The 16,650-nt window shown below is 37.9% G+C and overlaps 1 protein-coding gene across 6 annotated transcripts in view; it reads right to left on the reverse strand.

Moving 5' to 3' along the window:
• The window catches only part of PHLDB2 (pleckstrin homology like domain family B member 2), a 247,294-nt gene that overhangs the window by 37,450 nt on the left and 193,194 nt on the right, over window positions 1-16,650 (reverse strand). For 4 of the 6 annotated variants that reach the window (XM_047792739.1, XM_047792765.1, XM_047792757.1 and 1 more), the window contains 3 exons: window positions 9,623-9,751; window positions 3,955-4,110; window positions 2,179-2,289 (listed from right to left, as the gene is read on the reverse strand). In XM_047792739.1, coding sequence (XP_047648695.1) covers window positions 2,179-2,289; window positions 3,955-4,110; window positions 9,623-9,751 — 396 coding nt within the window. The remainder of the gene's footprint in view (window positions 1-2,178; window positions 2,290-3,954; window positions 4,111-9,622; window positions 9,752-16,650) is intronic. The other 2 variants (XM_047792774.1, XM_047792782.1) reach the window with 1 other exon arrangement.

The raw sequence follows: 16,650 nt of genomic DNA on the forward strand, positions 1-16,650 counted from the left end.
GTAGTTGTGTTCTAAAATATTGCCATGGACACTGAACTAGTGAATATTGAACTGCTGTTCCAGGGGGAAATACAGGGTTGGGTTCCTGTGGGCTTCTGGTCACAATATTTTCATCAACTGATCACTACATAACTTTGTTTTATGTCTGTTTATGTTTAAAGACATGTTATTTAATATATGGTGTGGATTCATTAACATTAAATTCACAGCCAAGAGCACTGTAACTCACACTGGGAAGCTGTTTATCTAACACATGTATTTTCACCATAAGGCACATCACAGGAACCTTAGGAACACCAGACATTCTTTAGCACTTGTGACCCATTTCAAAGAGCAACGAAAAGCACAAAATGTGAAAACATGGCACTAAATACTCCACAAAAAGAACGTTTGTTTACAGTATGAGAGCTGAAACAGAAAGGCAGAGCCCTGCTTTATTCAATCTTAGCTGGGAACCTGCATGTCCATCGAGTCACTCAAAATTTTCACCACTCTGTGCGTGTCCATCAATGAGTTTCATAACAAGTATTGATTTTAGGGTCACAAATAAATTTTAGTGAGCAGGTGGATTCACAAATATGAACTCCGTAAATAATGAAGCTAGACTCCAAATTTTAGCATCAACTTGTCAATTTCTACCAAAAAATAGTCTATGGGGATTTTCATTGGAATTGAGATATATCTATCAATCAATTTGGGAAAATAAAAATCTTAAGACTTATGAACCACAATTTTCACACTAGAATTATATTTTCTATATTTTAACCAGGAAATAGTATTTACACATTGTGCTTACCCATTTTTTAAAAACCTATTTTTCCTTTTTTTGCTAAAATTTCAGAAACTAATTAGATCCTATATGTTACAGGATCCATTTTAAGCTGTGCCTTTGAATCCTATGTGCAAAAAGGTGGTGAGGAGGCTATTGGCACCAGAGTTCATCCCCAAAGTGGAGGTTAGGGTTGGAAAATACAACTCCAAGTGGAGATTTCTAAGCGCTGAAGTAACAGGAGGAGGGGAGCTGGCTACAGAGGCACCTGGAGTGAACCCATCGTTGTATGTAAAGGATCAATTCCTCCCTCTTTTCAACCTAAAAAGGGCTACGTAGCACAGATGGGAGTGCTCCGACTACTTTCTTCTAGGTGGGACCATGGTACAGCCTTATCCCGAATCCATCATTCCAGATTTGATCTTCCTCCTGCACTCCACTGAGTCCACCTCATATTTTCATGATCCTAAGTGTCACATTCCTAGGTAGTGGCCACCATGAGAGGCTCAGTCCTGAGACTAGTCCCAACAACTTTAATTTTTAGTATCTTATCCTGAAATTAAGAGACTGTGTCAGAAAACTAGTCTGCAGGCTGAGCAAAGGAAATCCTTTACATGTAGCCACTTCAGGTACTGGGTAGATGGGGACACAGTCCCTTTGGTGAAGATGATCTTGTCACCCATATAGGGTCTCTATCTTGAAAATCAGACCAAACTAAATCCAACGTGGCATTTGCCAGGAAGACCTACATGCAAATAATTGGAGTTCAAAAAACTCAGAGCAACTGAGCCAAAATATCTGACAGCAGTTAAAAAAAAAAAAAAAAAGTATAGGAGTTCCCCACATGAAGCAGAGGAAATGAATCTGACTAGGAACCCTGAGGTTCAATACCTGGCCTCACTCAGTGGGTTAAGGATCTGGCATTGCCATGAGCTGCGGTGTAGGTCACAGACTCTCAGCTCGGATTCCGCATTGCTGTGGCTCTGGTGCAGGGCAGGTCAGCAGCTGCAGCTCTGATTAGACACCTAGCCTGGGAACCTCCATATGCCACAAGTGTGGCCCTGAAAAGCCAAAAAAAAAAAAAAGATTTTACCTATTTGGTGAAAAATACGATTTTTTTTTTTAAAGAAAATCTGAAAACATACGGATTTTCCATAATTTGGATCATCACACTGTGGAAAAAAGCATGAAGAAAGTGTCTTTGCTTATTTTCTGAATTATTGTTAATCATTCACAGACCACCAGCTTATTACTACTGTGAAGGACTGAGTAAAAATGTATGTAGAAAAGTCTTCCTTAAATTGCAATTCACTGGTCTTTATTACCAGGCACTTGTCTTGACGAAAGCAACTTTCTCTGAGTTGGAACCTGTGTTTTACCACAACCAGTTCTGAAAAGGAAATACTTACTCTTTGCAGCATCATTATTAAATTATTCTTTTCTTTGACAAAATGATCTTGTTCTCTCTGAGCCTGCTGGACAATGTGATTAGCTTGCTTTTTCAATGCAGAAATTTTTTCCTGGGGGAAAAAAAAATGGCCATAGAAAGATGAACATTATACATTCAAAGGTTTGCCAGTCTGTCCTAGAAAAGAGAGAAAAAGTATTTATAACTGGAAGCACAGTGACCCATTCCATTGATGGTAGGTAGGCAGTGATTATTACCCAGAGACTGTGAGGCAGTCTTTGAACTCCTAAGCTCAAGGCTTTTCTTCACCTAAGGCCAAGCGATTTAAAATCTATTCCAAGAACCCAGAAGTCAAGAGGAAATCTTGTTTTAGAATATAAATGAATCTTTGACATCATCTTAGGAGATGCCTCAAAGGAAAAAAACAAGGGAATTTTTTATTTAAATCCAAAGTTAAAGAAGTCACCTTCTCCATCATCCTTTCCATCAATTTCATCGGTTTAGTACAGAGCACTGTGGTGCGATTCTAAATTTTGGAGCAAAAGCTGAATTCTGGGCTGGACATCTGGGTGCTCAGGGTTGGATGGGGGCAGTGATGCATACCATTCCATAAGGCTATTCCTGTCGGTAATAAACTATCAGCCAACTTTGAGAACTACTGAGCAATGGAAACAGAAAAATTCCAGAACAGACTGCTCACAGAATGATTCTAAACTGAGTTACCATGATTGCAAAATCAAGTAAATTAAAATGATTATCTAGAGTTATGATTTCCTCTACCTTGGTTTTCACATAAAATAAAAAATTAGGGGAGTTCCCATCGTGGCTCAGTGGTTAACAAATCCAACTAGGAATCCTGAGGTTGCAGGTTTGATTCCTGGCCTTGCTCAGTGGGTTAAGGATCTGGCGTTGCCCTGAGCTGTGGTGTAGGTCACAGACATGGCTCGGATCCCAAGTTGTTGTGGCTCTGGTGTAGGCCGGCGGCTACAGCTCCAATTAGATCTCTAGCCTGGGAACCTCCAAATGCCACAGGAGCAGCCCTAGAAAAGGCAAAAAGACACAAAGACAAAAAAAAAAAAGCTATTATTCATAAATGCATCTACAGCATCAAGTAATAATGACTACAATGTCACTGTTTATCTAGTTTGGAGCACCATTTGGCAGGTAAATGGCTCCATAATCTGCCAAATGTGACATGTGGTTAAAAGATATTCAGATACTGGGCGTTTCCTTGTGGTGCAGCAGTTTGGGGATCTAGCGTTGTCTCAGCTGTGTGTGGCACAAGTCTCAAGTGCCATGCAGGTTTGATCCCTGGCCAGGGAACTTCCACATGCCATGGCTGTAGGAAAAAAAAAAAAAAAAAAGTACTGTGGAAGCACTAAAAATAAAGAATAAAGATATTAGATATAACAGATATACAGACAGATGACACACACGGTAAACCATGTGAATGTTCATTACTGTCATGTAGTTAGAAGTATTTTGACTTTTTACTTTGAAGGACACTTAGCAAAAGTAGCTTTTTGGGAAGTTTCCACTGTGGCTTAGCAGTAACAAACCCAACAGTATCCATGAGGATTCAGGTTCAATCCCTGGCCTTGCTGAGAGGGTTAAGGATCTGGCGTTGCTATGAGCTGTGTATAGGTCACAGATGCGGCGTGGATCCTGAGTTGCTGTGGCTCTGGTGTAGGTCGACAGCTGTATCTATGATTCAACCCTTAGCGTGGGAACTTTCATATGCCACAAGTACAGCCCTGGAAAAAAAAAAAAAAAGTACCTTTCTAGTAACAATGTTCCTCTGATATTCAGCCACTTCCCGCAGGAGCTGTTGGGTCAGGTTCTCCTTTTCCTCATCCAGACGGCTCTCACGCTCAAGCTGCTGGAATTCCAGGTCTTCAAAGTGTTTGCTCTCAACATCCAACAGATCAGCATCCTATGTTGAAGGAATGAAAACAGGACACACCAGAATGGCTGCAGGGTTCTTAATGTGAAGGAAAAGATGATTAAAAGCAAAAAGCCCAAAATATCTTTCCAGTTACAACACTGACCAAGGTTTGAACATGATAATCCTCCCTTTGGAGTTATACCCCAGAGCAGTATCTTAGAATGAAAATGAAAGGCACTGTAGTAGAGGTGGGAGGGCAGAGTTTATTTCACTGATGGATTTGGACTGCTCTATAGATGCAGGAATTCTTGCCTTAAATAATACCAGGTGGCTTTAAAATAGATCGTATAAAAAGAATTCAGTAAAAAACCTAAACATTATATGCAGATCAAAGACAGGACACAGTCTCCTGAAATAATTACTGTTTCCCAAAAATTTTCAAATGAAATGAGACTTAAGAGATTAAATTCAATATTCCAAAAGTGTCAACCATAAAAAAGATTCAAAAGTTGGCATACATAACAGATCTGAGATCTCTAAGAGGGATATATGTACCCCAAATGGCTTACAACACAATCCGCTAGGATGAGAGGAAGATATTAGAACTTCTTTATATTTACTTTGGTTTTTCTTTTCTTTTACAATTTCTCAGGAAATGTTCTCTAATGTACATACAGGTAGAGTAGTATACATACATTATTTTAAATGACTATATGTTTTGGAGCATGTATATTTTATATATATATAGTTATGATATAATAGACGTATAAGTGTGTGTGTGTGTGTGTGTGTGTATATATATATATATACTTGCATGCTCAAATAATTTTATTGAAGGGGGAAGTCATCAAAAACATTTGAAGACTGGAGTCCTTAAGCTAGATTCTGTGAATCCCTTAAAATGGTTTATAAACCTTCTTACTAGAAAGAGTAGAACCACAGGGTTCATCAGGCACAAAGAATAACTCAGAAGGTTAAGCACTACTACTCTAGGAGTCATCTTCAGGACATTTAAAAACAAACAGAAATTATAAAAGTCAGATGGTCTAGAATAGACACTCTCCAAAGTATGAGGTGTCTGAGGAGAGGACTGAATCTGTATCTGAGCAGACTGGTACATGGTGTATAAACTGTTCTCCAATCTACTTAAAAAAATAAGCTAAAAATAAAACCTCCTTATTTTGGTAGCCCTTGTCAGACATATAAATGTAGTACATATAGAAGACATTTTTAAAAATATAATTTGCAAATAATAAATGACCAAAAAGAAAACGGCAGCTGGGCTCTAGGGCTCACAGCTCTACATAGGTAAAAGTGCCAGGGCATTTTTTTCAATCAATATATTAAAAAGAGATGGATAAATAAATATATGATAAATCAGATCTATTCTAGTATTTAAAACATACCACCCTCCCCTGATTTTTATGTAAGTGATAAACTGTCTTTTAATCAAAAGGACTATCTTTCTATGTTCTGGAATGAATTTTATTCTGGGGATGATTCATAGGACTATTAGTTACCATACAATTACAACCAACACTATAGCAACAAGATTATTATGTCAACACAGGCAGTGGTTCTCAAACCATAAGAATAGAAAGATTTTGAAAAATATGTTCAGCATTTCTTAACACATCTTTACATTTTAATTGGTCAAATGGAAAGTGGTCTTGGTTTCAAGTTATTGGATGACCTTTGAAGTTTATCAGACATTTCATGCTTAAAATTTCTATAGCAATTAATGTATTTGGACCAAATCTAGTCAATACTAAAGGAATTAAGACACAACTCTAGTTTTAGGTCTGGAAACAAAATATCCATAGTCTTAAAATATCAGCTGATATACTTATTCATACAGGCCTCCATACTCAAGTTTTTAAGTTCTTTCAATTAAGATTTGTTTGCTTAAAAAGTTACTGAGATAAAAAATTTTAGTAAGCTTTTTTTTTTTTTTTTTTTTAGTTTATAAAGAATCTTCATTCAAAGTGGGCCTATGGCTCACAATATATACACTATGCTAGTCAGTTGCTTACTCCACATCTGATTAATAGGCAACATGTGTTATTTTAACCACATGAAGGTCACAGAGTCACTAATTTATTTGCAGTAAATATTTAAACCACTGCATGAAAATAATAGACACCAGGCAGGAAAGGTTGGAAATTAAAGCAAAGCTCAGCCCTCAGATTCCTCTGGTGTAATCATCTGATCAAATTATCTAAACCATTTAAACATGTGCATGTAAACTTACACTGTGAAAGAAAAATAACTTGGGAGGGGGAAAAAAACTTTTATAAGATTTTAGATAAGAATAAGAATTCAAAAGATGGAATGTGGGAGAAGAGTAGTTAATTGAGCACAGAATAATATATACAGGAAGTTCGAAGTCAAGTGTATGACTAGTTAAAAGAAAATTTTAACTAAACTTCTCCACTGAAAGTATGTTATGAATTTCTACTGGCTGGCAAGTTTAAAGGCCAGGCATGACAGGAAATAAAACAGCTGCACTAAAGAAAATTCAGTGGAAGTTCTTTTTTCTTTCCGGTAACTTTTTTGAGAATGTATACGGCAGAAGTTTACATGTACAACCTTATGTTTCCTTTGCCTAGGAGAGGAGCAGAAAGAAGAGACTAAATGTGGTATGTCCACCACATAGAGAGATTACAGCAAAAATCTCATGACAGCTTTGGAAGCAAATTAACTTTTTAAATTTATTAAAGTACAGTTGTTTACAATGTTGTGTTAGTTTCTGCTGCATAGCCAAGTGTTCCAGTTACATATATCTTCATATTCTTTTCCATTATGGTTTATTACAGCATGTTGCATATAGTTCCCTTTGCTCTAAGTAGGACCTTGTTGTTTATCCATCCCATCTATACTAGCTTGCATCAGCTAATCCCAAATGGGACTCAGGGTCTGTTACTATTTCTCCATCTCATGCACTATAATCCAACATTTTAATTGGAATTTGGAAAAAAAGCAATGGAAATATCCAGCATAAACTACTCATGTTGTACATGAGGTTACTGAGGCCTACAGAAGTTGAATGACTTATCCAAGATTAAGGGATGAACTAATTGTAGAGCCAGTGAGGGAAAAAAAGTAAAGGTCTCCTATCACTGAACAGAATTTTTTTAAAAATCAAGAGACTGAAATCAACCGTTCAGCTGAATAAGTATCAAAACACAAGAAAACTATCCGAGCCAGGAGTGTCCCGGCAAATGAAAGGCTCATTTCTCCTCAATTTTTTTCCACACTACTTGTATCCCAGGGAACAGTTTGATTGGTGAGCCCATTATCAATTCCATTAAACCACAGGCCATGAAATCAACCTCAGATGAAAACTGTACACTGCCTCTAAATGATTTAGGGAAAAGAAGACCAGTCATAAATCCATAGTGATGTACTCACAAAAGCATTCTGCAATTTCAGCTTAAGTATTTGAAAGAACACAGAGTTTAAGAAAATGATTTTCCTCCTCTTCATTTATTTTCTATTTTGTCTGACTTGCCACCTCATGAAATTCATTGTCATTAAGTCAACTTTATTAAATCTAGTCTGACTGCCTTGGGGAGAGTTTTATTACAAAGTGCTCCTCTGAAGTGTTTGAAGTCTGAAGGGAAGTGAGTTGTGATAACACAGGAAGTCCTCGTATGAATGGACCTCTCATGAAATAAGTGAACTTTTTACTGATTAGGCCAAGGGATTGGTGAAGAGTTATTTTGGTCATCATCCACCCCCGGGAAACAGAATTTTCCTTAACATTTGGGGAACTGAAGCTACCACAAGCTAATTTTCTCTCCGAAAGAAAAGAGTTTTATGATAAGAATTCCGCACTCTGCTCGGAAAGGAAGAGGAAGGAGTCTTTGCCTTCAGTTAGTGGAATAGGTTGTCAGCATCACTGCCTTTTCTCATCAGTAGTCAAAATCCTTGGAACATATACAAATTTACAGAGTATCCCATAGGCTCTAGATTAAGAACACAGTAATTATTCATATCAACCTGACTCCAGGTTATTAATAGAACCTACCAATTTTTATTTGAAGCAATATTTATAAAGAATACAAACAATACCTGGATAACTAAAGGAAGAGAAGATCAAAATATATAACCATGCTTCTAACTCTAAATAAAGTATTACAGAGATACGTAAAATCTTTAACAATAAGGGAAGTTGAAAAACAGTAAATAAATATAAAAATCAGTTTCTCAATCTCTCCAAAAATTACAAACTAAAATAATTTTAGAAATACTATTCTTTTTCCCAATCATTTTTTATCAGAAGATTTCCAGAGAATTGGGACACTGAATGACAGGAAGTTTTACCTTCTTACAGCAAATTAAGTCCTCCACAATAAAATGAGTAAAGGGGAAGAAATATTTTTAAAACTCTCTTTGATCTGACATTGTAAAAAAATTACAAATATTAGAATTGTGATGCTGCATTTAACCTGTCTGTACTGGGTACTCTTCATTAAGATGCTTTATCTTAAAGTGAAATACACTGAAAAGCTTCAGCCATACTTTTTCATAACCTATTGATACTTAGAGGTAGCAAACATTTTTGGGTTCAAGGTCATCTTAAACGTTTTCAAGGGTATGCTATCTTAACTGATTTTTTCCAACTTGCCCATTCCCAAGAAGATACAGACATAGTAACATGAATGAAACCAGTCTTCTTTCCTACTCATGTGGAACCATAAATTGTTATTCACTTAGGACTAATTACTATTAGACTCCTTTAGAGGTCCAAAACTGTTAATGATCACCTCCCCAGAGTCACAGTCTATCTGGGCTGCTGTTCTGCACAAAAAATCCAGCCCTCAAAAGGCTATGAAATATTAAGTGGCCTTGCTAGTGTTTGTGAAACTATGCACCTAGGAAGTCTTGTTTTCAGAAGATAAGCAGCAAGGTTGTGTTTGACACTGTCAACATTAAAGATCAAAGAATAACCTGATAAAGTTCAACCAGAAGGTCTACAAGGCACTAAGTTTTGAAAAATTATGAACCTTGTATGAGAAGCTGCTGAATGCCCTGAATCTTGGGTCTTGTTTGTTGTGATGATGCTAATGAGTTCAATGTCACTACGAAGCAGAAAGAAAAACAAAATGATGTGTGGTGATGGGGAGCCAATCAGAGCATAAAACAATTTGTAGACCGGAGTATAAAATGAAGCTGAGAAAAAACAAAAACAAAAACAGTACTCTAGATCCCAGTAGAGAATAGAATGCAGGCAAAGATGTCAGCTGATTTAAATGCTACAAACTTGTGGTAACATGTCAGTAATAGCTCTCATTTGTTACAAAGAACGAGTCCAGAAATGTTTTTGCATTACTAATGAGGTGAAGGATTCCAACAGGGAATTTTTTAACTGATTAGCATAGAATAATATATACTGTCAACATGCATATTTTTATTTAAAATGTTATCTAATGACCAGAATTTATGCAAATTTATGCTATGTGAAGGAAGAAGTCATAGGTAAGTGGAACTTAATTGAAAAAGACAAACAAAACAAAACAAAACAAAAACAACTACCACATTCCTGTTTGCTACTGACCCTCTTCAGTTGTTGTTGTAACTGTTCCCTCATGGACTCAGGACAATTGTCCAGCTGGGTCTTCTGCTCGGAGTAAAGCTCCTGAAGCCTCTCTAGTTTTTCCCTTTCAGCATCAAGCTTTACCTTCTCCTGAAGTTCAGAAATCAGAAAATAGAAGAATAGAAATTACCTTCACACCCCAAGCAGGCGTTAGTGAACATTTCCCATGGATAACACAAACAAGCAAACACACATGAACTGCAGGTATCCTATGAATGTAGAAATATATCTTGCTAGTGATTAGAATTAAGGGGATATAAATGGAAGTAAAGACAAGGGGTCCCGCTTCTGCATTCTCCAAACCCAGTTACTCTATTGGGTATTGGAAAGAACCCCGTCCTTCCTCCCTTCCTTCCTGCCACCAGGTTACAAAAGCCGGGGAAGCAACAGTAATGTTGGACAATGGTCAACAAAGAACAAAAGAAATGCCAACAGAATTCCTAAGATAACCCTGCAAAGAGTCACTTGGCAGAGAACCAGACAAAGGGTAGCGGGCATTTACCTCAAGCACTGTCAGAGTCCCATGTGCTGAAGGCATGTGTTAAGCAAGGTTTGGAAATTATAGAACTTTTGTTCTCAAGTCAGGCACATTCAGTACACAAATTAATACCTTGGTCATATGGAACAGTTCTAGTAAACATGTGGCAACTGTCAGAGCTTAAGCAGGTAGAAAATCTGCTTCCAAGGAGAGCATTTTCTTCAGACTCTGAGAAAGCTAGTAAACTTGCAAGACTAACAAAGCCAGCAAGAGGAAAGCATATGAGACAGCTTAGATACACCAAAAAATGTGACATTTACTGTGGAGATAAGTAACAATGACTGACAAAAAATAACTGAAACATGAGAAAAGGAAAGAACACCACCCAGGAATCAAGACAGAAGAGAAAGGAGAAGATAACACTAAATTCTTCCCAAGTCACACACTCCAAAGTGACCCTGGACGTTTTCTAGGGCGTAGCAGGCAAATACTGTAATACAGTATTACACCATCTTACAAGACTGCCTTTTAAATTGAGAAAAAAACAAAACAAAACTTCAGTCTGTTTAATGTCAGTTTTCCCATCTTATGCTCCCTTTATGATACTCTGAATGCTTGAAGTAAATTTTAGACCTAATTCTTTCCTTGTGTAACACTCTCAGCCTTAAAGCCCTTTCATAGAATGGAAGCATCACCACCATCTGACCCTCAATAAGCAAAATACCACCATCTGACTTTCCTTGTGTTCACTATTGATCTGGTAGAAATAAAACTGGCTTCTAAGCATAGCACCCAAGTTTTTTTTTAAAGGATGAAGCTTATAAGCAGTCCTATACATTTATAATTACTATCATTTCTTCATCCAAATGGTCATGATTTCCTGTGTAAACACGTATGTAGATTCTTTACAAAAGCTGATATGGTTTAAAACTATGACATCAGTATCTATACCAGTTCACTTGGCTCTCCATTGCTGGCTTACATTTTAAAACTTCAAGGGCATTTTAGATAGGCATATTTTTATTTAGAAGTGCTATTTTTCTTGCAAAAGGATGAAATTTAGAAGTCATAAAACTGAGAATCCTCCTTCATATATCAACCTAAAAATGATTCTACAACTTAAACTTGAGCAGATGATCAAGAAAGTTTCCTCTGCCTTTAATGTGATGCGTTCTCACTGGGCACAGCTGTTGTGTAGGAGTGAAGAAATCAACAGCATCATTCACAGAATAAAGGATTTCCAAGTGTTACCTCACAGCAAAACTGAGTGCACCAGTACCAGTTAGATTTAGTCTTCAGCTCCTGAATTAATAGATTTCTCCCCTAATAAAACCAGAACATTTGTCTTTTGGCTAAGAAAACGTGTTATTTCCGCGTGTGCACGCAGATCAAAAATTACCCTAGTACATACCAAAAGAATTTTACCCCCAAAGAGTTCTATTTCTAGGTACTGCATCGCTAGATTTTGCAGTCATTCTAGTTTCAAATAGAAAGTTAAACAAAAGTCTTCATTCCAATTAAATAGCATAGGTGTGAAGCCCTAAAATGTAAAGTTGTATTTGATAGAAAACACTGATAATATCTAATAATATGGAAAGGCCCTGGCTGAAAACACGGGTCTCAAATCTGAAAATATAGCCAAACTATTTCTCTGATGCTCTCAATTTTTTAAATTGTTAAGAGTAAGCACAAATAAACAGCTAATAAACAATACCTTATGTTTACATAGTGCCTTCCTTCTGAGGTGCTCAAAATGTTTCGCAATTCCATACAAGGGGCTGGTTAGAAGAATTACGCAATCTGGCACCATTGGAACCTTCTGTGGCTTCTCTGTGGTTTATCAGTAATGTTGTGGCCACGACCTGGGTCTCAGAGTGAGAGCTCCGTGGGGCCAAAGCGAGGGCAAAGGAAGTAAAGCGAAGGATGAAAGAAGGACCAGTGTCAGATGGGCTGGGCCATAAATCACGGGGGGACCAAGAGGTGATATCACTCCTCCTAGAGCCAAAAGTAGGCCACCTCTGAGCCAGAAAGAAATGAATAGACCTCTCTTCTATTTATTGCTCAGGAAGTTTTCAAAGAAAAATTAGCTCTGGGTAAGCAGTTAATTAGAGCCGAAAGTATCACCTTCTACTGCGAAGGTAAAATACTTGGACACGTTAGATGGCATTCCAGGGTTCAGGGATTCTAGCTTTTTTCATGTGAAATATTACCACTCAGTGTCATTCTCTTCCCCAGATTTAAATGGGTCAAGTCACCTATTCGAACTACTATAGGCGTAGCAACACTTTCCAAATATCAAATTGGGAGAGAGCACAGTATTTTTCTCTTAGGATACAAAAATCAATCTTCAGGAAATAAATGAATTAAAATGCATTTTAAATATATTTAACAAATGTAACTTTATTGAAAAAATAAGATTAGAAGGATCCGGAGCACTCCAGGAAGATCCAGGTGTACAAGGACATTTATAAAACAGAGACCAGAACATGACCTCCCTGGAGACATGGCTGCCTCTGTTCTCAAACTGACCTGCCCTCTCTTGATGTCCTGGCAAAATCCAGGTCGGTAACAAACTCATTGCCAGATTCTCCCTATTTCACATATTTAAGACTAATGTTTGTAAAATATATACATATAGGAGGGCCAAAGGTAAATTATTCACCAGCAGATAAAAATAAAAAGCAGAATATCAGGTTTACATCTGCTTCCATGGTGAGTTGTTCATTTGCTCAATCAATAAATATTTATAAGGGAACTAGAGACAGAGAAAAGGGGTAACTTGATCACTGTCCTCCTGAAGAACAGTCTGGTTAGCTCTGTGCTTCTTCAGCCCTGACCACATTAGAAAAAACTAGGTGAGCTTTTAAATATACGATTTCCCGGGCCTCACTTAAAAATCCAGGGGAGTAAGGCTAGGGAACAGCAGTTTATTTATTAATTTCTTTTTCTTTTTTTTCTTCTTAGGGCTGCATACCCGGCATATGGAAGTTCCTGGGCTAGGGGTTAAATCGGAGCTACAGTCTCTGGCCTACGCCACAGCCACAGCAACGCCAGATCCAAGCCACATCTGCAACCTACACCACAGCTCATGGCAATACCAGATCCTTAATCCACTAAGTGAGGCCAGGAATTGAACCTGCATCCTCATGGATACTAGTCAGATTTGTTTCCACTGAGCCACAACAGGAACTCCACGGGAATGAGCATTTTAAAAATCTCTCCAGATTTTGTCCATATGTACCAGGTTAAGAATCACTGATTCAGCCACTCAGGGCGGTGTGAGAGGCAAAGACAACTGTAACTACAATTTGATTTTTGTAATGAGGACACAGGGTATTAATACAGGATCCACCAAAACTTGTTCTGAAGACATTTGGCCTCAGCACCTTTCTTTCCTTCAGAGTATAAAAGACCTCTGTTACAAGTAACATCCCAAATGTGAAAATTTTAAGTTAGATTAAATGCCTCAGGTGAGCCAAAAGAAAAAAGAACTCTGAGACTCCAATACCCAGTAGGTGCTCATTTCAGGTTCAGATGTTAAATGACTTTTCTTCTAATCACACAAATGATCAGGACTGGTTAAAAAGTTACCCTAAATAATTTGAATGGGCACACAAGAGTTGCCAATAATCTCAAAGAAAATTAATAATCCAAGGCTTGTCACAGGACCACTTACTTTGCTAGATCTGTGGTTGAGACAATAATAAATTTTCTCCAAGTTGTATTCAAGAGGAGGGAACTGAATTTTAACTCACTGGTGCTCTTTGAATTCCAAAACTACACAGACAATTTTTGAATATCAATAAAAAATAATTTTACCAAATCTAATATTCGGGAAGCAGATGGTTCAAGGTTACCCTGAAGAGATGCCTACTTCATTAGCTTGGAGGGTTGCCAGATAAAATAGAAGACATCCAGTTGAATTTGAATTTAAGATGAACAACAGGTGATGTTTGAAATGTAAGTATGTCCCAAATAATGCATGGGACCTAATTACACCAAAAAGTTATTCTCTCTCTCTCTTTCTTCTTTTTAGGGCCACACCTGCAACATATGGAAGTTCCCAGACTAGGGGTCAAATCTGAGCTGCAGCTGCTGGCCTATGCCACAGCCACAGCAATGCTGGATCCTTAAGCCACTGAGTAAGGCCAGGGATCAAGCCTGCATCCTCAGGGGTACAAACTAGTTGGGTTTTTAAACTGCTGAGCACAACAGGAAATCCATTCTCCTTATTTTAAATTTAAATTTACTCAAGCATCCTATACATTTTTCCTTAAATCTGGCAGCCCTATTAGCTTGATAAAGTTTTTCTTAAAAATTAGGATTCATGGAGTTCCCTTCGTGGCTCAGTGGTTAACGAACCCAACTAGGACCATGAGGATGCGGGTTCAATTCCTGGCCTTGCTCAGTGGGTTAGGGATCTGGTGTTGCCATGAGCTGTGGTGTAGGTTGCAGACATGACTTGGATCCCACGTTGCTGTGGCTCTGGTGTAGGCCGGAGGCTACAGCTCCGATTGGACCCCTAGCCTGGGAATCTCCACGTGCTGCGGGAGTGGCCCTAGAAAACAAAATAATAAATAAATAAATAAATAATAAAAATTAAGATTCATCTTTATAATTTCCAAACTGTTTAGCACAGAACCCACTACACACGAGGTACTTAGGCCATGTTTATTCAAACACTGGGTGGGATTTGGAATTGATGCAGTGATATGTTCAAATTCAGAATACTTAAGCCATCATTTTTAAGGGGAGTCCAGCCAAAGTTCTCTCTATATACCCTGAGAATCCCTTTCCTTCCAGTTCCTAAACCCTGTGGGGTGGTTTGGGAGGCAAGCATCCTCAGAGGCTCAAGATTAGGCAACTATTTTAGACCCCAAATCACTTATCTGAAATTCTTAAGGCCAGATGTGTTCTAGTTTTCAGAACATTCTGCATTTGTTAGAAGTAACACAGTTCATATAGAACATACCGTCTGGCATTTCCAATGAGGTCTGGGACAGTACCCTGTAATTAAACATGTTTCTATTTCTGCAGCTACTTATGAATATTCACATTGAGTGTGAATATCAGTCCAAGTTAGGTTTTGCAAACAACTAAGTTTTGGTATCAATCTTATTAAAAAAATTTTTTCACCCATGAAATTTTTCAGAATTACAGAGGAAAGATTATGGACCTTTGTACATAGATGGTAACTGTTGAGAACCCATTCTCTGCCTGCCTGTAAAGAGGCACATGCTTATGTTTCTTTCTTAGGGCTTTTTTCCTTTGGCTCTGACATGTTAATTACACAAGCGATGGTTTTTTATAGTGTAGAAAACATTGGAAAATCAGAATTCAATTCCTGCAATCAAACAGCTACCAGAAGAGTTCCTGTCATGGCTCAGTGGTTAACGAATCTGACTAGGAATCATGAGGTTTCGGATTCAATCCCTGGCCTTGCTCAGTGGGTTAAGGATCTGGCATTGCCGTGAGCTCTGGTGTAGGTCGCAGACGCAGCTCGGATCCTGCATTGCTGTGGCTCTGGCGTAGGCCGGCAGCTACAGCTCTGATTAAACCCCTAGCCTGGGAACCTCCATATGGCACTGGTGCAGCCCTAGAAAAGACAGAAAAGACAAAAAAAAAAAAAAAAGCTACCAGGAAAAAAAAAAAAAATCACCCTAATCTGGAATCCTGTTGATTTAATCCCCAAATCCCATGCTATACTTCCACTTCCTCAAACCAGGGAGGTAACTTTGAAATGTAAGAAAGAGGCACGGGAAGGGGTGGGTCCCTTCTGCACACTGCCTGTGATTTGGCAAAGGCTCTGCACTCAAGAGGCCTTAGCACTTTGCTGAGGAATTCTGGGCAGGCTCTCTGCCTTCCCCTGGCTCTGGAGGAAGGATGGGGAGGAAGTAACAGGTACTTTGGCAAGACAATAACGGAGAATACAATTTAACCATTTAAGATACAAGAATATGTGCCTGTTATAGAAAGATTAGTCTAATAATTCAAGATTTCACTAAAGAATGTAGTGTATGGAATAGAGGGACTGAAGCTTCAGGTCGCACCTTTAAGTGTGTTTAGCTATAAAAGTGTGCAGGCCAGGATGGCTACAAAATATCATAGTCTCTCTGAGTGAATACAGATCCTTAAACAAAAGGATGGTTTGAGCTTTGTGATTACCATTTACGTAATGAAAAAACTCTCTAACAAGACTATGTAAGCAGAGCTGTTCTTTAACCATTTTACTTAATTTCAGTACAACTAATATTTTTTTTGGGGGGGTAAGTATACATTTATTTTTTACTATGACTTGTTTAGGACCACATTTCACAAACTGCTTTGTTTCCTTTATTACTGTTTCTTGAAAGGAAAGTTCTATCAAAATTGCTTTAGTTTTGAACACAGAACAGTTTTTTTCAAATTAAGGCTTATTTTGAAAAACTATTTGAGTTTAATTCAAATGTATGACAGGATCTTCCAAAGTAAGGTAAGGCAATTGTCCTCATCAGATGGCTTGGAGAAATTT

Source organism: Phacochoerus africanus, chromosome 1, assembly GCF_016906955.1.
Source record: "Phacochoerus africanus isolate WHEZ1 chromosome 1, ROS_Pafr_v1, whole genome shotgun sequence".
In the NCBI taxonomy this organism is placed as follows: Eukaryota; Metazoa; Chordata; class Mammalia; order Artiodactyla; family Suidae; genus Phacochoerus; species Phacochoerus africanus.